Genomic DNA, 23240 nt, shown 5'->3' on the forward strand with positions numbered 1-23240 from the left:
TCTTATTACAAACCTCTTCACCATGACCAATCCTCCCACAATGGAAGCAAAAGGAGGAAATTTTTTCGTATTCAATTCTTTGAAAAAATCTTCCTGAAATACTATCCACCCAAACTCCCACCGGAAGCTTCTCGTCAATCTTCACTCTAACACATATTCTGGCAAATTCTCTCCTTCCCCACTGGAATAAATTACCATCTAACATAAGCGGAATGCCTATCCTGGAAGCAATAATAGAAATATTATTTTCATCCCAGCACTGTAAAGGAAGGTTTGGCATTCTGATCCAGATTGGTGAGGTCAAACCTTTTGATGTTGAGAAATCAGGATTCCATTTTTCCATCCCTATTATATGGTCATTGACGAACCAGGGTCCCCCTGAAAGCACAGCCTCCATTGAGTCAAGATCATCAAAAGAGCATAAAAACCATCCTTCACCAATTGTTGTAAAATGGAATTTTCCCAGCTTATTCCATTGTTTTCTAATTTCCCATGCCACCACATGTGGAGGTAAATCCTTGCCAAATATTTTTATTACCAAAGATTTCAGCAATCTATTAGCATTGGTAATTTCAGCTGCTTCACAAAGTTTTACTGCCTTACCATCTTCAGACAATGAGACATCTTCCTCTTTGAAATTCAACTTGATGTACGTTTTCATCAGTCCATTCCTTGATTTTTGTTCAAGACTTTTCTTCTCCGGCATTACACCATTAACCTTGTCCGCAAATGATATCCCCTTGTCAACCAAGGATGATTTGAATTGCTGTGTAATACTTCCTTCCCTACCAGCTTGAGGAGGATTATCATTACAGCCTCCTAAATCAGCTGAAATACATTGTCGGACTTCCTGTAAGTCCGAATTAGAATCAAGCTGAAATTGTTTACCCTTCAGATTTTCATTGCAGTGATGCGTGGTAGTACATTTCTCTTTGGAATCAGGAGACTTGATAGGAAAGTGAATTTCTCTGTTTACCGAATTTAAGGAATTCGTGTTTATCTTGCTGCCAGGGACAGAGATTGCACTTGAATTCCCAAATCGATTCACAAAAATCTTCAATCCTGAAGAGGAAGCCTCCTGAACTAGAGAGAAATTTTGATCTACCACAATTACCTGTTTACCTTTACCTTCTACAAGCGATGGATTATCATGTTTCTCAGGCACTGTTTCTGAAATTACAAGTTCTCCCCTTGATCGATGAATACGATCGATTTCAATTTGACGATCAGTTGCTGTTTGAAGATGTCGAAGTCCCGAGGACTCCGACGATGTCAGATTAGTCCGGCGGCCATCCGCCGCCATGCCTACCTCCTTCCGACAAATGAGATGGAAGAACCGCGAGCGAGAAAATTTGAAAAATAACGGAAATTCTCTCTCATGAAGTTTATTTCACCTTCCATATGTCTAAGCTAATAGCCTCTTAGGCCTAGGTTACCCAATATTAACCGTTGTTAATTAAGTTAATTTAATTAGTTAGGGATTAGAGGTTGATAAATTTTAATCAAATTGATTGATTACTGGTTTGAATGATTAAATAAGAATTTTTCAGAATTTTAAGTGAATTAATGAATTTTTAGAATTATGAAATTATTTAATAACATTAATTAAGGGGCCAAAAGTTAACTTTTAGAATTAAAGTATTTTTTTGGAACTTTAATATTTTTTCTTAATTATTAGACCTTATGATAGGTAATTAGGCTTTGAGTTTGCTCAATTTGAAATTTTCTACAATAAGTTATAATTTTTTTGAGGTTTTCACTAAATTTTGAATTATGGTTGACCAAGGAGTTAACTTTTTTACCTTGATTTAATATTGAAGTTTCAACATTTTTAGAATTAATTAGGTTTGAATGGATTTGAGTTTGATTTAATTGGATTTTTCTAGAATTATTATTGATTTTTCAAAGTTTAGCTTTTTTGGATTTTTTTAAAATTGCCTAATTACGAAAATTTTTTAGATTTTATTTCAAATCAGTCCTAAACCTCTTGGAATCATCTCCAAGAGTGAGAAATGACCTAAAGGGATGTTTCCAAATTTTTAGGGATTTTATGGAATTTTTAAATATTTTTAATTAACTAATCTAATTAATTATTAATTTTGTTTTGAAATTAAATGAAAGTTAAATTAAAGGACTTATCATGGAGATTTTAATTTTCATGAATTAAGGATTCAATTATGAGAAATTAGAGTTATTATATAAATTTTCAGGATTTAACATAAATTAATTATGAATTAATTAAGAAAAAGGGTCAATTCTAGGAAGGGATTTGGGGGTTCTTAGTTGGTGGACAAAATAGGCACCAATTCTAGTGAAACTTGGGCCATGAGATCACCTGATCTCAAGGCCCAAGCCCACTGAATTTGGGTCCAATTTGAATCCCCTAAGGTGGTTAACCAAACAACCATAGGTAACAACTAGGTTACCTTAAAAAATGCTAGCTCACTATCCTAAGCTTAGAGGGGAATAAAATTAATGGCTCTAAACTCCTTGGGCTAAACAATGTCAACACACAAACATTCAATTCCTAATTCCCATTGGAAATATCATAAAACTAATTTGAACATATGGATCAAACCATGTCCTCTAAGTTTAAATTGAGTCAAACATCCCCTTAAACATTTCAAATAGGAAAAATAAAATTTGGGCATGTCAAGAACATGCCCAAATTCAATTTCCCAAAGTCAAACTTAGTTTGAATGGGTAGGAGTGTTTGAGAAGTTTGGTCAAACTTAGTTGACTTGGTCAACCAAGTTGACCTAGGGTCAAGGGTTGGGTCCATTAAGTTCAAATTGATCATATGAACTCAATAAAAGTGGTCCCATGCCAAGGGGGCTCATTTGGTTTGAAATGGATACTTAAATCCTTAAGGGCCACTTTGGTCAACCATGGTGGACTTGGTCTACCAAGTCAAACCAGAGAGTGGATTTGGATCTAATGTGTCCATAATGATGTTTAGGATTCATTATAATAGGTTTTAAGGTTTTATATGGCTAGGCCATGTTGAAATTTGGGGAAAAGCCAAAAATCTCTTTAAAGGGTATTTTGATCATTTTGACCCCTAATAAACAATGGGTCAAACTGGGTCCTATAAAGTATGTATTACTGATCAACAAGTCAAAATAAAGGTCATGAATGTGGTTATAAGCTTTGGGGAGATTCCAAAGGTTAAATTACATAGGTGGAAAGTCTAGTGGCATAGGCTATAAATATTTGAAAAGTTTTATAACCTTTGGAAATCAATTCCGTTTCTGAGACTAGGAGTCTCATAATAGCTCAAATTTGGTGGGTTGACCTTAAATACATGTATAAATAATATTCAATTGACAGACCATAAATCAGAAGTTATTTGACTAGGTTTCAAGGTGGTATAAAAACCACCCAAAAAGGGTTTTATGACCTAGGTCTTTAACCCAAAGGTTTGGTTTGTAATATTGGATTTGGATTGGTTTTTGGATATGAATGATTGAGTTTGAATTATCCACATCAATGAAAATTAATTAAATGATTGAAATTGATTGGATAAGATTTGAATGTTGATTAAAAGGTTATTGAAGGCTGAACCAGAGCTTAGAAGTATGAAAACTGGATTGAAGGTTGGATTGGAAGATGGACTGGGATTTGATTAAGAGTTGGATTGAAATTTAATTGGGACCTATATGATTAAAAAATGTTCACATGACAATCATTAGGTCACCAAAAGAAAATCCAAGTAGGTCTTAGTGACAGGTCAACATGCATACATATTCATAATAAAAGATCTTACACCTTTGCCCGAGTTCCCCAAAGCATAAGGCGAATAATTTGTAAATTGATTTTGAACTTGCACTTTCCTTGTTATTTCTTTTTTAAGTGAGAAAGAGCTCATTTAGAGTTTTAATTTTATTTTTTATTTAAATATATCCCACCACTAGTCTTTAGTTTTGAGTGCTTGGGGCCTTAGCTCACCGTAAGGAGTAGCACAATCTTTTCTTTCAGCTAGAATCGTGAGGGTAACTTAAATGGCGCATGTTACTCAAGAGGACATGCTTAATTTTTGAATAGTTGAGGTTATGTGGGTTGAAAGGTTTCTCCTTAAAAAATTATTTTCAGTGTGAGTGAACTCATTTGGAGGTTTCATTTTTGGGTTTAAAGTGTAGCCTCCCACTAGTCTCTTGACAAGGAATAAGAAGCGGATCTATCTAAGAAGATGACTTACATTCATGTTGTGGGCTCTAGCACATATGTAGAACTTGAGTGCCTGGGGGCCTTAGCTCGCTACATTGAATAGTCCAATCTTCTTTTTTTTTTCCTCTTCAGCTTGAACCTAGAGGGGGACTTAAATGGCCTATGTCACTCAGGTGATCATGTTAAATTAGCACATAGTCAAGGTATTATTGTTTGAGAGGTTTCTCCTTAGAAATGTCTCCCGAGGAGTTCTCATTAAATCATCCAAGCATTCAATCTTGGCATCCCAAGTTCCATGAGTATCTTAAAGCGATAGTTTTATTGCGAGTGAGTTCCTTCAATATCTTTTTTTAATAAGAGGTTTCTCATGAAGGGTAAAAAAATGGTTCTTAATAAAATAGAGATTATAATGTAGAGTAAGTAATGACAAATGCTTCATTGATTGATAAAATGACTTGAGATCATCAACACTTTATATCATAGGTATTTCATTTTCATTGTGGGTCTATAATTGGTAGGCTTTTGGGCCAACTTGTCTTTTAATAATGTATGATCCTTCTGAAGTAGTTGCTAGTATACTGAGTGTAGAGTGACTATTAGCTGCATCTACTTTTTCATGATTTGGTCTCCACATATGAAGGTTTTCTCTTTTAGTTCTTCCAATAACTCGATAGCTATTTGTAGACCTTCTCAACTGGCTATCTCCCATTCACTGAAGTTGGTGTTCTAATTATTGGTTATGTGTAACACCGTTTGACTCTACAAGTTGAGTTCTATTAAGAGTACATAATAAGTGCCATATGAGAGAGAGAAAGGAGTGTGCTTGGTGGTTATTGATGGGGTTATTCTAAGTAACCATAATGCTGAGGGAAGTAGTTCTGCCCATTTTCCCTTGGCACCTTCAACCTTCTTTTTGAGGAGGTTGAGTATGAGCTTGTTGGCATCTTTGAGCTGACTGTTAGTTTGAGCATTTTGAATAGATTCAAATTCCTTAGATGTTGTAGAATTCTTTGAGACTTTAATCAGTAAATTGTGGTCAATTTTCAGTTATGATGGTAACAGGGACTCTGTTTAATACTGTTTAGATGAAATTTAAAACCATGATAGAGGTTATGTGGGGGAGTGCTATGGATTTGATCCACTTGGTAAGTAGTCAATCATGACTAGGATGAACCTTTTTTATCCTATTGATGGTGTAAATGGACCTAACAAGTCCATTCCCCATATAAAAAATGGTCAGGGGCTCATGATTGAGTGTAGCTTATGAGAGGGTTGTAGCTGTATTAGATAGAACCTTTAGCATTTTATGCATCTTTTAGAAATTTCTTTTGCATATTTTCTTAGGTTTGTCTAGAAGTATCCTTTCTTGAGAATTATGTGGGCTAGTGCATGTCCTCCTAAGTGGCTATCACACTCACATGAGTGGATTTCAATCAATAATGCTTCATCTTGCTCTTCTTGTATGCATATGAGGTTAAGTGAGGAAGTGAATCTTTTGAATAAGCTATCACCTAGTGATTGATGGCTAGCTACTTTGATCTTGAATAACTTGGGGTCATCAACCTTAGTGTTGACCAATCTGATTTTTAAGTACTCGATGTAACACGACTTATAAGATATAAAGTTAGAAGATCCATCTTTGTTTATATCACTTCTTCTTCCTTTATAATAGATATTGAGATTTGTGTGGCAAGGTGGCCGTCAATATATCCTTATTTATAGAGAAGACAAGGGAGTTGGTTTTAATTCCTAAGAATTTTTAAAATGTTAAAGTATTTGAGCCTGCCAATTTCTTATTTAACATTGAATAGATATCTCATGAGTATTTCATCTTTGACTTCATATTCACCATTGATCCAGTTTACCATTAGTTTTGAGTTTAAGTATACTTCCAGCTTAGTGACGCCTAGTGCAGAGGTAAATCGTAGGCTGATGAGTAAAGCTTCAGGCTTAGACTGGTTATGAGTGATCTTGAATTCAAAGTTTGCAGCTTGTGTGACCATAACCCCTTTGGGGCTACTGAGAACCATGTCTACACCAACTCCTTGCTTACCTGAGGTGTCACCTCCCTATAAGATCCAATGAGGTTGTGTCATTATTTATAAATGCATACCTCAATTGTGCAGTTTATGAGAAAGTTGGCAAGCGCTTGAGCTTTGATGGTCATCCTTGTTATATAGGTGATTGACAATTCGTTGAGTTCTATGTTAAGTTGCCAGCATGAATGATCAAGTTTGACAAAAATTGCTTTTGAGAGGATGATTAATTACTATATGAATGGAGTGGGTTTCGAATTATGGTCACAATCTTATGGCTGAGTTGATGAGTGCACATACAAGTTTCGCTATGATGAGGTACCTTTCATTCGCACCTCAAAGTGTATGAGTCACATAGTAGATGGGTCATTTCTTATTTTCTTCTTTTCTAACAAGCATGGAGATGATTGTGTCTTCATTGACTCTAATATATGTCAATAAGTTTTTGACTAGCCAAGTGCTTTAAAGAAGAGGTGGTGAAGTGATGAGGATCTTCAGTTACTGGAAGGCAGCTTACACCCAAGAGAATTTTTTTTATATTTATGAGAATTTTGAAGAAGGGGGCATCTCTCTCTAAGTTGAGAGATGAAATGGTTAAGTCCAGCATTCCGTCTGATGAGTCACTGAATTTCCTTGGTGATTTTGGTTATTTTCATCTCTAATATGGCTTGTACCTTATTGGGGTTGTTTATAATTTCATCGAGTGTGAGAAGGAACCCTAGGAATTTCCTCGTGTTTGCTCCAAAGGTGTACTTAAGAGGATTCAACCTCATGTTGTATTTATTGAGTGTAAGGAATGTCTCTTGGAGATCTTTGATGTGTTGGTCGGGATATTGGATCTTAACTAAGAAGACATCTATGTAGACTTCGTTGTTTTTTCCCCTTCTATTTCTTAAAGAGTTTATCCATTATTTTTTGATAAGTTGCTCTGGCATTTATCATGCCTAAGAAAGCGACTTTGTATCATAATAAACCTTCCACTATGATGAATATAGTTTTTTTTTTTGTAGTCATTAGTGTGCATCTTGATCTGGTGGTAGCCTGAGAAGGTATCCATGAGGCTCATTACCAAATAGCCTACTGCATAATCAACTAAGGTATTTATCCTTAGAAATGGGTAGCCATTTTTGGGGTATGTTGAGTTTAAATTGGTGAAGTCCACACACATTTTCTATTTACATGTTGCTTTATGTACCATCACCATATGTAAATTATATTTGAATATTAAACTTTCCTGATGAAGTTGGCAGTAACTATCTTTTCTATTTCTTCTTGGATGGGTCTGATGAGTAAAGCTATAGTTTCTCTAATCTTCTATTTGAGGGGACAAGAGTCTCCTTTTATATATAGATGATGGCATATGACTTCATCGCTGATGCCTAACATGTATGTTATTGTCCATGTGAATGCTTTTAAGATTATTATGGAGTGTTTGCATTAACTCATATCTATCTTTCTTGTTGAAGGAAGAGCTGATTATGGGACTATACCTTATTCATATTTTGTTATATTTATTGATCTATAAATATCATTTATTATGATCATTCCTATATCTTATACAACAATAATGAGAAATATTGAGAGCTGCATATGAAAATATTTTTGAAGAAGTTAAAAAGGACGTGAAAGGGAAGAATTTGGCTACCATTAATTAGTAAGAGCAAAATTTGAAGATACAAAATCACCAAGACTCTAGCATTTCCTTGATGGTAGTGCGAAATGAGAAAGATTCAAGAATGATTAACAAACAATTCATGTGAGTGTGTTAAATTATTCACCTTTGCTGGTTCAAGTGAAGTGGAAGAATGTTGATGCCATATTCAACACAAGATGCCAAAATATCTAATTTTAATGAGTCTAATCAAGTGGCTAGTACAAAAGATGAGTCATTCAAACAACACACACATAAGATCCAAGTTGTTTAGTTAAATATACTTATGTGAACTATAGAGATAGTTTTCACTATATTTAAAGTAGTATTATAATGAGTGAGTACAATAATAATCAATAGAACATAATTATTAAAAAAAAACCATCTTTACTAACTTATATTCTTTTTCCTCCTAGTCCCCCATAAGATATAAAAATATGGATTAAGTATATACTATGATTGATTGTATGGATGTTACTTATTTAACAAGATAAGAGGGTATATGTCAATATTAAATATCAATACTAATAAGTTAATAACAAATTCATATATGATATGCAACACTGGTAAAAAAAAAATAAAATTCAATAAGAGTTGCAGTTATAAGAATGAATGCTATAATACCAATCATTAGTTGGGACAATATTTCGGTGGTGAATGTTATCAAGATAAGATACCATACCCATGTCAAGTATGTATGATGCGTTGATTGTCATGTAATTTTATAATGGAGTTAAAGTGCCTTATTAGGCATTTAATATTGTGTCGATGACATAATTATGAAGTAGTAAGACCAAGTAATATTGGAGGTTGAGAGGCCAATTTGACCATGTCACACAAATAGGCTATTATGGTGAATTTGGAATAATGGACTTAGTCAAGAAGAGATTGTGGAGATAGGTTCTCTGCTTTGCCGGGGTGGCAAAAAGAGGTTCTTTGTAAAGGCTTTTCCGCATAGTTGTGGGGGCTAAAGGAGAGTCACGAGTGTAGTGCAATACTCGGAGGGCGCCTCCGGGGAGTGGACGTAGGTCGAGCTGACCGAACCACTATAAATTTATGTGTTCTTATTTCTTGCTTCCGCATTTTAATTTCCGCACTTAATTTTGTGGTGTGATTTTGGTTTATGTGATTTTTACTTCTTTGTAAATTTTTTTTTTAAAAATACCAATTCACCCTCTCTCTTGGTTAGCTTGGGCCAGTTCTATAGGGCTTAACATCTCTAACGAACTTTCAGAGATCATGGTTAACTGAATAAGGAAGCCAACTTTATTGCAAAGTTAAGCTTCTTTTAACAATTCTTGGTTATTTTTTGCTAATGTAATGAGCCATAGAGGACTTGAGTTGGTGGAAGCACAAGGAAGTACATACATGGGAATGTTGTGAGAAGGCTATAAATGGGCTTGTAAAATTGAATTAGTTGTTAGTAGGTGGACTGACAGGATCAAGCCATGCCTAAGTATATTATAGAGTTTTAGATCTTCCATTGAGTTTTCCATTGGGTAGGGCCTGTCTTTGGCGGGGTTATGAAAGTTTTCACCATATATTGACAAATGAACAATCAAGACTGAATAAGTTATCATCCCACAACCTTCCATATTCTAATCCATTTTACTAGCTCCACCCACCATTCCATCCCTTCAACCCACGCCCCATTCCTACACTTTGCAAATTACTTCAAATTTCTACTAACTATAATGGTTGACATCATTGTTATTTATGAATATTATTTATAATAGTTGTTGACTAGTGCAATAAACGATGAAGTTTTTGCAGCTCACCTTGGTCTGTTGGTTGAGAGCTTTGTGTATTAACCAAAAGGTTTTGTGTTGGAGTCTTGCACATGTGATGTGTATGTAAGTTTGTTTTAATTGGCCTAAATGTCAAAAAAGGAGAAAAACAAATAGATGATGTCTTGTTTGCTTATAGACACTCGTTTATGTTTGATTGCTTTAATTGATGCTTTCTTACTAACATTTTTATTTTGTTTTCCATCGTTGGTTGGTTGATTTCATGATATATCTAACTCTTTTATTGAGATTTGTATTATAAAGAGTGTTCGAAGTTTTTATTTTATTTTATTTTTTAGGCCTATCATGATTTATTCTTTTGCAACTCATTTAACTATTTGAGTCATCTTGCTTTTTTCTTATTTAAGCATAATATCATTTATTTTGTGCAAGACAATTTATTAGTCCCCTTTTAGTCATTTATTTTGATTAAAGCTGGCTTTTTTGGGTATTTTATTTTAAATTTAAGAGTGAAAAATATTTTTTTTTTTGACTTTTGATTTTATTAAGATTTTCTTTGGGAAAGCTTTATTATTATTATTTAAAATAATTTTTTATACAAAATTTGTAATTTAATATATTTTTAAATTAGAAAATTATTTTAAAAAGCAAGCAGAAATGGTGCTTAAAATGAAAAACATTGAGTAGGCAATCGGAACCGACCTTCCCTGGACTGTCAGGCCCGTCACAGTATTATTTCACTTGTTCTAGCGGCGCGACCTCAGCTTTCTAGGGTTTTAGCGAAGAGGATTTACCCGTTGCGGCTTGCCTGCGTTTCTCCGTTCCTCTAGATTTTCGGATCGTCCAAATGGCGGTATGCTCTCCTGGCAATTATGTTATCGTGAGCTTAGATCCATTTCCATTATTATGATCGGAAGCTTATATAACCCTCTTCTGTAATTGGGAACATGATGCAGGTGGAGCGTTTGCTTAAAGATGAGGCCACAGAAGAGAAGGGAGAGAGGGCCAGGATGGTATGTCTCCACTATTTCCACTATCAGACGAAATTTTTTGAATTATAAGTTTCTTTCTGCTGGCAGAAGTTTAGGATTGATTATGATGATGCTCTTGGCTACTTATAGTACGGTGGAATAGTCAATGTGACAAGATTAAAAGTATGAAATATTGCTTCTTTGCTTATTGTAACTTCTTTCATTAGTGATGAAAGAGTGAAAGACATTATTCTTGTTGCTTTTAACTTCAAATCCTTTAATTAACGAACTTTGTTAAACTGGAGAGCAAGGGTTCTTTTCCGTTCTCTTGTGTGTGTCTGCCTGTGTGTGTGTTTTTTGTTTTTTTTGTTTTATTCTGCTTAGGCATTTCTTTTTCATTTTAATTCTGATATAAATGCACTAGTAATTTTGAAAATAACTAGACATTATCATATACCAATTCATGCCTGAAAGTTAGATAATGGACGGTGGGACCTATGATAAATTAAACTAGTATTGTGCCAACAGATATTTTTTACATCCACCATTATTATGGGCTGTGGATAACATACAAGGCTAGATCATCTTTGTCTTGAAAGACCAAACGCTGATTTTGAATATAAGGTATTTAATTTCTTTAGAAATAGAAACATTGAGATGGTATGTGGTCAAGGTTTAAAATGTTGAAAAGGTTTTTTGACTTTAATGCTTTTGCAGTCATCTTCAACAATCATCCTGTTAATTTTAAGAAGGGCTATACTTAATTATTGATTATGTTTTGCAGGCATCATTTGTTGGTGCCATGGCCATTGCTGATTTAGTGAAGACTACTTTAGGGCCAAAGGGAATGGTAAGCATATATGCCTTTTGCCAAGTTAATTTTTTCTTTTTGGAATTATTGTTAGCAATCAATCTGTGTTTATTTTTTGTTGCATGCCATTTGTAGGACAAAATCCTGCAATCAACTGGGAGAGGTCGGAGTGTTACTGTCACTAATGATGGAGCAACTATATTGAAATCTCTTCACATTGATAATCCTGCTGCTAAGGTTCTTGTTGGTATCCTTTTTCCTATTCTTAGTTTGTTGGTGACCATTTTAGATCTTGTTAGCTACATATTTCCTCTTCTATTAATTATTTGATTCAAAATTTTCTGTAATTATCTTCACTTAACTGCTGATGCAATATTAGTTAAACAATAGTACTTGACAATTTATGTTATTCTTTGTGTACTTCTTTTGCTATATTAATTATACAATATTACTTGAAAATTTATGTTATTTTTTATATACTTATTTTGCCTCCTAAAGCGATTTTTTTCTTCAATATATACATTTTCATGATCAATGTGGCGCAGTAAAAAAAAGTAAAAAAGAAAACCGGGTGCAATGGAAAAAATTTCATATTATTCCTTAATTTAAAATAAGATATCTCTAAAGTTCAAGATGATGAGGTTGGTGATGGAACAACTTCTGTTGTTGTTTTGGCTGGGGAACTTCTTAGGGAGGCAGAGAAATTGACAAATGCAAAGGTCCATCCAATGACTATAATTGCAGGTTTGTTTGCACGCACAACTCAGATTTGTAAGTTTTTAAAGTAAGCGCAATGCTTTATTGTATCTTGCTTTTAACTTAGATTGTTATGACGCTGAATTTTGTAGAGCATATTTCCACTTATTGCTGATTTAGTCATTTTTATATTGTATTATCCTCTATTCTATCCTCATCTTTGATTTTTCTGCTGCTATTGTTTCCTTCTATTTCCAGGTCATTTGTTCTACTTGTGAGATCAAAATTGTTAAAAAGCACCTTTAAAGCACACACGTCAGGAGGGAAGTGCTTCACTTTGCTCAAAAGTTTTTGTCAAACAAAATAATGCTCCGAGCAGTGAATCACACAATTTGCTTCTGAATTAAAATACACCTCAATTGCACGTTTCAGTTATACAACTAGTATCAACTGGTTGAGTTATTTTTTTTTTATTTGTTGTGATTTAAGTGGTTTTTTTCTTAGGTTTTCCCGTTATACCCAAACTATTATCTTATTATTTCTTCATTACTTATTTAGTTATTCATTATTGTGGACTTTGTAGCATAGGATATATTTTTTCACTTAAAATTTAAATATACATTAAACTATAGGGTTTTAATTGCTTTCTGCATTGCTGTCTAGCTTGTATGGTGTTAATAATTTTATCCTTGTGTTTTTTCTAGCAGATTCAAGTTGTTATCTGTCAAGTTTGAACTTTTAAATGCTTTATTTATATAATGCATTCTGAGTTTTATATAATGCCAATGTCTAAATTGTCACCAGTATGCACAATTTGGCCATATGTAGCCTGTTATCATAAACAATTAGTTTTAATTATTAGAATAGATTTTCTTATATCTCTTAATTGCGATAGAATTGTGCTTAGTTCACTTTGAAAAGAAAAAATTTCTCACAATTCGCTTTGTGCATTGCATTTTGAAGACGAATTGTACAACAACTGTGTGCCGCTGTGTTCTTGAAGTACAAGTGAAATAGAAGGATTTCATATTCATTGTTAGTGTGTTTTAGAAAATCTATCAAATTTAGTTTACGAGGATGCTACATTTAGTTTTGAAAAGATGAGAATTTTTACATTTAAAAAGTTTTTGAGTTGACATAATAAACTTAAACTCAATTTCTTTTTCCTCCAAACAATTATTTTCTCTTTTATTCAGATAAGCCTTCATGTAATTGAAATTGCTTAGGTATTTGATGAAAACATAATAGTTCATGAGGATCCATATGTCCATCGTCTTCAACTTGGTAGCTATGCATTCCTGCTTCTATCCTTTATTGATTTAAGCTATGATTATTTATTTAGTACATTGGGCATAGTCAAGTTAGTTATTGGTTTCCCACGTGAACAGGCAATCTGTGATCCTTTTATGATATATAAGCCTACAAATCTAACTTAGAAAGAGCCAGATAGCCTTTCTGTTATTGTAACTTTGATGGAAGTCAAATTCATAAGGAAGAGTGTTTCACAGAGTATCTTAGTCTTGTTGTTTTTTGGATGAAGCTGTAGAAAAATGCATTGAAAAATATGTGGCTGGAGAAAATGTTAATATTTCTTTGATTTAATTCGCTTAGGCCGAGGAGGGGAAGTTAGTTGGATGGGTGGCTAGAGCCTAGAGAGAGCCAAGGAACTAGGACAGGTGGGGCAATCCAGACAACATTCCATTGCTCATTGAGAACAAAGACGGTTTAATTAGATATGATCAAGTCAGTTGTTACTTTCATGTGGTACACGGATAAGTTGGCACTTTATGGGGTTCTGTTGCAGCATTTGCTTAATATTGGCCAAATTGCAGTTTGGTCCTATTTTGAACAGTGGTTCCATTTGGTTAATTAAATTTTCAATTTGCATAAACAGGCCCCTCTATTTTCCAAAAATTGCAAGTTCTTGCTTTTATAAAGAAATTCCTTAAGTTTTGTTGGTATATGGATATTTTTAATAATGAATTTCCCTTAGAATATTTTAATTGACACCCTCTATAATGAATATGTTTAGTAGAGTGTGGAGTAGGTAGCAGGTTGTTGATGTAGTAACAGATCTGTGGGCCATGCTAACGTGAGCCTCATTCCTTGGCTCAGGCCTTGGCCTAACTTGAATGAAATGATGATAGAAAAGTTTTGCAACTCGTTTTGGGGATGGGGGTCTCGTGGGTGGAGAGAGGGGATATGGGCAAGTAGCAGGTTTTTGTTGGCTCAATTGTTCTTTAGCCTAGGCTAACCTAATCTTGGTTCCTTGGCTTAGGCTTTGGTCTGAAATGAATTAAATGATGATAGAATGGGTTCGACTCGGCTGGGTTGGATTGATTCCATATTGAATTGGTATTTAAATCAAGGCAATTTGGTTCCTCAATGAGTGGAATCAAAATTAGCCAAATTTACCTTAGAACCAAATTAGGTTGAACCACATTTTACTGCTTGGTTTTTCTTTGGTTCTCAAGATTGATTAATACTCATGGCATTGAGATTTCTTTGTGTTGGGATTGGGTCTTTTAGAGAAAACTTCATTCTTTCAACTATAACCTCATTCATGATAATCAAATTTAAACAATTTAATATTTTCAGCTATGTATCATTTAAAACCTAATTAAACAAAATCAGTTTGCAGTATACAATTTTAGATGTTTATGTTTTGATCTATTAGCATGCAACCTTGCGAAGCAAGTTGAAAATGCCATTTAAACTATGTGAAACTTACAAATTCACTACTTAATTATCAAGGATAGATTTGAGCAACAAGTCTCGCCTTGAATTTCTAAATTCACTATTATAATCATCATTAGACCCTATCTTAACTTTTTGTGTTCAATTCTAAATTTGTTTAGGTTACCCTTTAGTTGTTGTTTGGGTTGGCGCATTGATTCAAGCTCTAATGTCTGGGATTTTTGACTATTGGTACCTACAACCGGCCCATTGGAATTTTATAAGTATTTTAAAAATCTGACTCGAATCATGTTTTTCATGAACTAGCCCAAATTGATTTGATCATTTCAATTTAAATAAGTTATTTGGTATTTTTACACATTCGTAAATACATTAATAAAATAGGAATATTTAATATGGATGTTTTTATGTTTACTTAACTTTTGCATCTCCATTTGCATTATGTTATGCGGTGTTTTATTTATTTGGCCAGGTGGTTTAGGTCGACTCAAGTTGCCCATTGCATAAGTTTTAAGAGAAGGCAGTTGGATACATGATAATAAATTTAAAAGATCTAATAGCATTATGCTCTTTTAAGGTAACTTTGAACTTTTGGTATTTGTTTGTTAGTTAATGAACATGGCCAACACTTCTACTTGTGAACTAGTGGTTTGTTCACATAAAATGATAAACAAGGGAAGAAATAGAACATAGATCCTAAATGTTTGGACTTTAATTAGTTAACTTTTTTATTTGATGTGCTAATCCTTATTCTTCTGTAATGATGAGTAACTGTTAAGGAATTAGTACCCTATAACATCATTCTCTTAGTCTAGCTAGGTACCACTAGTGCATCTTGCCAACAAGGCATGTTGAAAGGTCGATTGTATCACTGACTCGACATCAGTACTTGAAACACTATAGTCAAGAATAGCAGCTGGATGGTGATTTAATTCTTTCAACAACAACTAAAACGATAAAATAAAATAAAATAATTTTTTTTGGAAAGAGCCAATAATTATCCATTACAAGTTTGAAGACGAAGGGGATCTAATGAAAATATGTATGAATTGCACTATATATATAGTGCAATTCATACATATTTTCATTAGATCCCCTTCGTCTGTTTATGCAACCTTTTATGTCAGCAATTTATTCAATAGGTGCTTTACCCCCCAAAAAAAAAAGATTGAGTTTTCATCATCAAATCGAGTTGTTAATTACTATTTTATAAAATAGCAATGATAATTTAAGGTTTAAAATTTGATATTCAGGTATGAGTCATAGTAAAAATGATGGTGATTATAAATAAGAGTTTAAAAGATAATGCTGTAAAAATTAATAAAATTGAAGATAAAATTTTAACTTTGAAGGTTGTTATTGATGCTAAGAGTATTAATATTATAAGTGTTTATGCTCCTCAAATAAGTTTGGATATGTGTTCAAAAATAAAATTTTGGGATGGCTTTGAAGAATTAATACTAAAGATATTTCTTGAAGAAAGAGTTTTTATCGGAGAAGATTTAAATGGACATGTTGATAGGGTATTAGAATATTTTAAAAGCATTTGTGAAGGCTAGAATTTGAAGTTACTAATGAACATGGTAAGATCATATTAGATTTTACTCTAGCTTATGATTTTGTAATTGCTAATACTTTATTTAAAGAAAGAGAGGAACATTTCATCACTTATAAAAATAATTATAGTAAACATTAGTTTGATTATCTTCTTATAGAAAAAATAGATTGTTTAGAGTTTAAAGATTGCAAAGTCGTTTCGAGTGAAATTTTATGTACCTAACTATTTATTAGTTTTGGACTTTTACTTGAAGGGGTGAAAAATGAAAAATAAAATAAAATATTCTAGAATTATATGAAACTATTTAAAGAATGCTAACAAAAAGATTTTTTAGAGTAAGATTTCGGATCTTAAGATTTGGGTTGATCATGAGAAAGCTAATGTTATGTGGGAAAAAATAGCTTGTGATATTAAAAATGTTGTAAAGTAGACGCTTGAAAAATAAAAAAAAGTTCATAAAAAGAAAAATAGTTGTTGGGGAAATCAAAATATATAAAAAAGATAAAAAACAAGATTTCTTATAAAAATTAGTTTATATAAAAGCTTGAAAAAAATAGGAAAGATATAGAGAGGCTCGTAGTGATTTTGAGAAAGTAATATGTGATGTAAAGAATTTAGCTTTAAGTGATCTATATAATAGATTATATATTAAGGAAGACGAAAGATGTATGTATAAGTTAGCCAAACAAAGAGATAGGATAAATAAAAGTTTAGTTCAAGTGAAGTGTATTAAGTATGAATATTATAAAGTTTTTTTAGAAGAAAATATTCAACATAGGTGGATGATTTATTTCGATAAAATTTTCAATGAAGGTTGTGAGAATACGATTGAATTTAGTAACCTTAGTACAACAATAATACAACAACAATAACAAGCCTTTATCCCACTATGTGGAATCGGCCACATGAATCATTTTCCTCCATTATGTTATGTTAATAGTGAAATTCTCATTTAAAACTAATAAAGAAAAGGCCATTTCTAATATTTTTTCTAACCAAGTCTTTTTAGGTCTACCTCTTCCTTTCTTAACATAAGCTAAATCTAATACATATACTCTTTTAATCGGGTCATCGAAAGGCCGCTATTTTATGTGACCAAACCATTTAAGATGAATTTAGTGACCTTAGCACCCTAAAGTAAAATAGAGATTTTTATTTTCATCGTCATATTAGTAAAATTGAAGTTGGAGAGACTTTTAAGAAAATAAAGTGTGGAAAAATAATAGGATCTGATGACATCCCAATAAAAGTGTGGAAATGCTTAAGAGATCATGCAATTTCTTGGCTTACTAATTTTTTATATTATTTTGAATAATAAAAAATGCCAAATGTGTGGAGAATAAAATGAGTGTGTTGATTCCTATTTTTAAGAATAATGATGATGTACAAGAGTATGTAGAGTAGAGAGGAATTAAGTTGATGTATTATATATGAAAATTATAGGAGAGTAATCTGGCATAGATGATGAAGTGATACTAATATTTCTCAAAATTAGTTTGGATTCATGTCGGAATGGTCTACTATGGAAGTTATACATTCGTTGAGAGGTTTCATGGAGAAGTATAGCAAGAGTAAGGAGTATCTTCATATGATTATCATTGATTTATAGGAAGCATCTGATAAAGTTCCAAGAGAAGTGCTCTGGAGAGTTATAGAAAATCAAAGAGTTAATAATGCTTATTTTCAAGTCATTAAAGATATGTATACATGAGTTATTACTTGTGTTCAAACATATGGTGGTTTGACCAATTTTTTTTTATATTTCAGTTTTTATTACATCAATGATTAGCTTTATACTCATCTTTTTGCTTAATCATTGATGTTCTTATTAGACATTTGCAAGAGGATGTACCTTGTTGTATGTTTTTTACTGATTATATTCTTCTTATTAATAGAATTAGAGAGGGAGTCGATGAAAAGCTTGAATTATGAAGGTCAATGTTATAGTCTAAAGGTTTTTGTTTGAATAGATCTAAAACCGAATATATGGAGTGTAATTTTAGTAGTAGTAGATCTAGATGGAGGATTATGACTTTAGATGATCAATTCATTAAAAAAGGTGCATGCTTTGGATATCTCGGATTTATTGTTCAAAGCAATGGTGTAATAGATGGGGATTTTATTTGTAGAATTTAAGTTGCATGGTTGAAGTGGACTTAGTGGAGAAATACATCGGGTCTGTTGCGTGATAGGAAAATACCCCTCAAAGTTAAGGGAAAATTTTATAAGATGGTTTCCCAACTTGTAATGCTTTATGTCACACAATCACAAAATGTTAGCTAGGTAAAGAGAAGCATAAAATTAAGTGTGTTATAGTGATGAGGATGCTTAGGTGGATGAGTAGCTTTATACTTAAGAGAAACAATGCGAAACAAGTATATATGTGAAAAGGTTGGAGTAGCTCTAGTGGCAGATAAGATTAGAGAGCCACTTTAGATGGTTTGGTCACATAAACTTCAGCCTTCTAATGATTAGGAGAGTAGATTTATTAGGGCTGGCCTATGTTAAGAAAAGTAGATGTAGACCTAAAAAAATGACATTTTTTTAATTGGATTTAAATGAGAATTTGACTTTTAATATGATATAATAGAGAAAAATGATTCATGTAGCGGACTCCACATAGTTGTTGTTGCATAAAGGCTTGTTGTTCCATCAATGAGATTTAAATTATGGCTTTATTGTTATTATTATTATTATTATTATTATTATTGCATGGGTCCATTACTTATTGAACTAGTATCATAAAAGGATGAACTCTTATATTTGCCTATATATATCTTTTCCTTTTAGTATATTCTTTTCAATATTATATTTTATTCATTCCATTTAAATTTGCATAAATTTGAATTTTAATATGCTGTTGTCAGGTCCTAAGCCCTGGGTGAAAAAAGTGGAAGGTTTCGTTAGGTAGTCGATAGCCAGAGTAAAACTTGTCGAATAATCATGACATATATCCTTTAATACATTGTCATTAATAAGACTATAAGAGTATACTTTTTAGATATCTTGGGTATGTTGGTTAAAATGATGGTGAAATATATGAGAGGATATTATTAGTAGAATTCAAATTTGATGGTTGAAGTGGAGGAATGCATCAGGTCTATTGTGTGATAGAAAAAACCCCTCAAACTTATGGGAGAATTCTATAAATGGCGGTGAGACCTGCAATGTTTTATTGCACAAAATGTTGGCTATTAAAAGAGAAACATAAGATAAAATGAAGTGTTGCTGAGATAAGGATGCTCAAGTGGATGAGTGGTTTCATTCTTAGAGAAAGAATGCGAAATGAGTATATATGTGAAAAGGTTAGGTAGCTAAGCTTCTATGGCAGATAAAATTAGAGAGAGTTACCTTAAATGATTTGGACACAAAACATCGGCCTTCCGATGACCTAGCTAGGAGAGTAGATGTGTTAGATTTGACTTATATTAAGAAGATTGAGGTAGACCTATAAAGACTTGGTTAGAAAATATTAAAAATGACTTTTTTTTAATTAGATTTAAATGAGAATTTGACTCTTAACAGGACACAATAGAGAAAAAAAGATTTATCTAGCTTACCTTACGTAGTGGGATAAAGCCTTGATGTTGTTACTGTTATTGTATGAATTTCAATATGATGATATCACCTTTAATGTGTATTATATTCTAATTAAGGTTATTTAGTTTTTCATTTTAATGCAATGCATTATTGCTAAAATTAGCAAGTATGAATATAAGGTGCCATGTGTAATTGTAATTATTATAAAATAAAATTATCATTACGCTCCTCACTTCCTTTTTGAAGGTTAAATCTACTTCAATGTTCCTTAAATTCTTAGTCAATCCTTTCTTAGTGCACAACCTAACCATCATGTACATAATTAAGTCAATTTATTTAGCTAATTCAGATATATATTTACATTAAATTTTCTAATTTATTAATAATAACAGCAATTTCAAACCTTATCTTATTTTTCAAGTGCACGCTTACTTGCCTTTAATGTGTTGCTTCATCTATACTGTTCAGTTATTTCATTGTCTAATACAAACATTAAAGGTGTCAAACAACATATAAAACAATGTCATAGATGTGGAATCTTGTCAAGGGCAACGTCAAAAATATTGAACGTTGTCAAAGATAACATTGAACGCATCAAACGTCGTTAAAGACAACATCAAAAATATATAATTATTAACTCAGACTTTTAATTACATTTTATATTATATTCTATAAAAAATGATTGAAAATATATTTATATAAATTTTCTTTGTTACCATAACTTGTTCTTCATCTTCATTCATCGAATTGAGCTCGCACAGATCGATCCTCCTTTTTTCCTATCTAACATATCACATAAATTAATTAAATCAAATATAAATTATAATTTTTTTATTTTCCACACTGACAGGAAATTCACTCGCTCTTATCTTTTTTCTTTGTCTACAGTTCTAACGAACAAATGACACTTCTTTTCATTCTTCTTCTCTATTTCTAACTCTGATTGAGTCTGGCAAACAGCCGTCTTCCAACAACTTATTACAATCAGGGTCATTGAACAAGTTGCACGGGAAACACAATTGATGGGCAAACTCTTCTTCACCTTTGTCTGCATTGAGCTACATCCGAATGATTGAACCTTTTTCTACCTCTCTTATTCCAGCAAATAGATTGATATTGCACTATTCTATCTCCTCCATCTCTGTTGAGTAGGGCTGGAAAGATCGCTCATTTTTTTCTCCTCCGGTTTTATACGAACTCATGTTCTCTGTCGATCGAAGCCATGAAACCGCACGTGATCCCTCTTCTTCCTCTTCTCTGCCTTTAACTCCACCAAACCGATTGAGGCCTGTTTTGTTCTTGCGAGAAGTCATGCTCGCTGGCCACTTCGAACCCTCTTCCATTTGATTGTTTGAAGATAATGGTTCAGTTGAACTGGTTTTGCTGGATTGGTTTAGCTGGTTCTTACAGATCGCCTTAGTGCCTTCTTCAGTTGGTTCTGGGTGCCTCAGGAGAGAATCTTTTTTTGTACTTTGCCTAATTTTCTAAAACTAGGTTTGCAATCGATCCAGATCGGAATGAACTTGGGCTCTGATTGCTTCATTCATTGATTATTGAGTTGAATACAAATGATATCAATTACAGGTTGAACATCTTGTTTGTGTCTAGCTCATTTAGAATTAAGTTGAATATGAAAAATAAGCATAATTGATGTCCATCAAATGCATCAACAATTTTTATTGATTAATAGCTCCAATTGCATGAAAAAGTGAGTTTCCATAATGCAATTTCTTTCGTTCTTTATGATACAGTGTATGAGTATAATGAACTTTTATGTATATACACATATGACTTACATGTATAGCATTTATATATAGTGAGGTCTAATCAAGTAGGATTTTGTTCGTGTTTGTCTCATTTAGTAAATGAGCTGAAATTTTGTTCGAACTCAGCGGTTTATTCAATTAATGAACTAAACATGAATAGTTTTTTAGTCAAACATGAGTTGTTTGTGAATAGTGAGCTTATTTGACACCATTATATAAAACCAACCACCTTGTTTTTTCAACATTATTGATATATTGGGTACAATTTTTTCTAAGAAGTGTTTAACATAATCATGAATTTAAGTAATATTATTTTGTCATTCTTTTCTTTGTTTCCCTCTTTTTTTTGGAATTTTCTTTGTTTCCCTCTTGTAGAGAGAGGCGAAGCAATTACTTTCACTCTCTTGTTCTCCTTAGGTCAACTTCACAGAAATTTTTGTGATTCAAAATTTTTAATGACCCAGTTCTCCATTGCAGACAATGAAAGATCATTCACTTTCATTCTTCTTCTTCTGAGGAATACTTTCATTTTTCTGAATATGTTGTTGTATTGAATTTAAGTGTATAATTTATTATGCTTTTATGTTTTTAATTCATTTATAAATTTTATTTATTAATTCGATCTACTTATGAGTTATAACTTGAGCTTGCTCATGGAAATTTTTTTTTTATTTCATGTTTCTGAAGTTAAAATATGTTAAATTTACTATATATTAAGCAATTCTACATGATAAAATATTTTTGTTTAATTGACCTATTTTTCCAGGTTTGTATGATTCTATTCATGTACCATCATCATTCTGTGCTGATTATGCCGCATATGTCAATTGCCAATTTGTTTGGATTTGTAAAAACTTCCTGCTAGCGGCACTTGGAAATTAGGCTTTTATATGAAGGTGGTGGATGCCTTGGGGTGGTTTTGAGCTTTACTCTCCTCATTCGTTATATATCTTTAATATGTATGCGGTTGATTTATATCACTTCTTAGAAGGAACTCAACATAGCAAATTATTGTATGGATAGTTAACAGAGGGTAGTTGAAATCAGAATAATGCCACCTGCATCTGTTTGGACAACCAGATGCTGTCTGATATGGTGGTTCAATCATTATGGGGGTTATTTTGATGTTCACTTTTGTTCAAGGATGGAACATCTTCTTTGATTGACCATCCCCGTTCGCTTGAGTTGAATATGGGTAAAAAGGGCACGATTAGTGTGTGAGGTTCTCACTAATACTGGTTTAGCTCATAAGGTTCTTACGCTGTTTTGTTGTGGAGGGGTTGATGGCACTCTGTTTGAAGCTTTTTGAGTGATTCAAACTAATGTCCGTCAATTCAATCATTGTTCCATGCTTGCCCTCACATTTTAAGGTTACAACTACTCATTGATGGAGTAAGATGAAAAATCTTGGCTGACATGAGCTGTAAAACATTTTATTTGTTGTCGTGAACTGTAGGACATATATTTGTTGTCATTAGCTGTAATTTTTTTATATGCTGTTAACCATGCTCTTTTATTGTTTTAAAATAATATTATATGGTCTGAGCAGTTTATGATGTCCTTGATTGCCAGATATAATATTTATTCTTTTTTGGGTAT

The 23240-nt window shown here is 32.6% G+C and overlaps 1 protein-coding gene across 2 annotated transcripts in view; it reads left to right on the top strand.

Moving 5' to 3' along the window:
- The first annotated feature begins 10289 nt into the window (after positions 1-10289).
- Positions 10290-23240, top strand: part of LOC110113125 (T-complex protein 1 subunit beta) — a 30311-nt gene continuing 17360 nt past the window's right edge. Inside the window, exons 1-5 of one of the 2 annotated variants that reach the window (XM_020845559.2) lie at positions 10290-10455; positions 10559-10615; positions 11358-11423; positions 11520-11631; positions 12000-12128. In XM_020845559.2, the coding sequence (XP_020701218.1) occupies positions 10450-10455; positions 10559-10615; positions 11358-11423; positions 11520-11631; positions 12000-12128 (370 nt within the window). In that variant the 5' untranslated portion in view covers positions 10290-10449. Of the gene's footprint in view, positions 10456-10552; positions 10616-11357; positions 11424-11519; positions 11632-11999; positions 12129-23240 lie in introns of those variants that run through there. The other variant, XM_020845560.2, reaches the window with a different exon arrangement.

Source organism: Dendrobium catenatum, unplaced genomic scaffold (genome assembly GCF_001605985.2).
Source record: "Dendrobium catenatum unplaced genomic scaffold, ASM160598v2 fragScaff_scaffold_151, whole genome shotgun sequence".
In the NCBI taxonomy this organism is placed as follows: Eukaryota; Viridiplantae; Streptophyta; class Magnoliopsida; order Asparagales; family Orchidaceae; genus Dendrobium; species Dendrobium catenatum.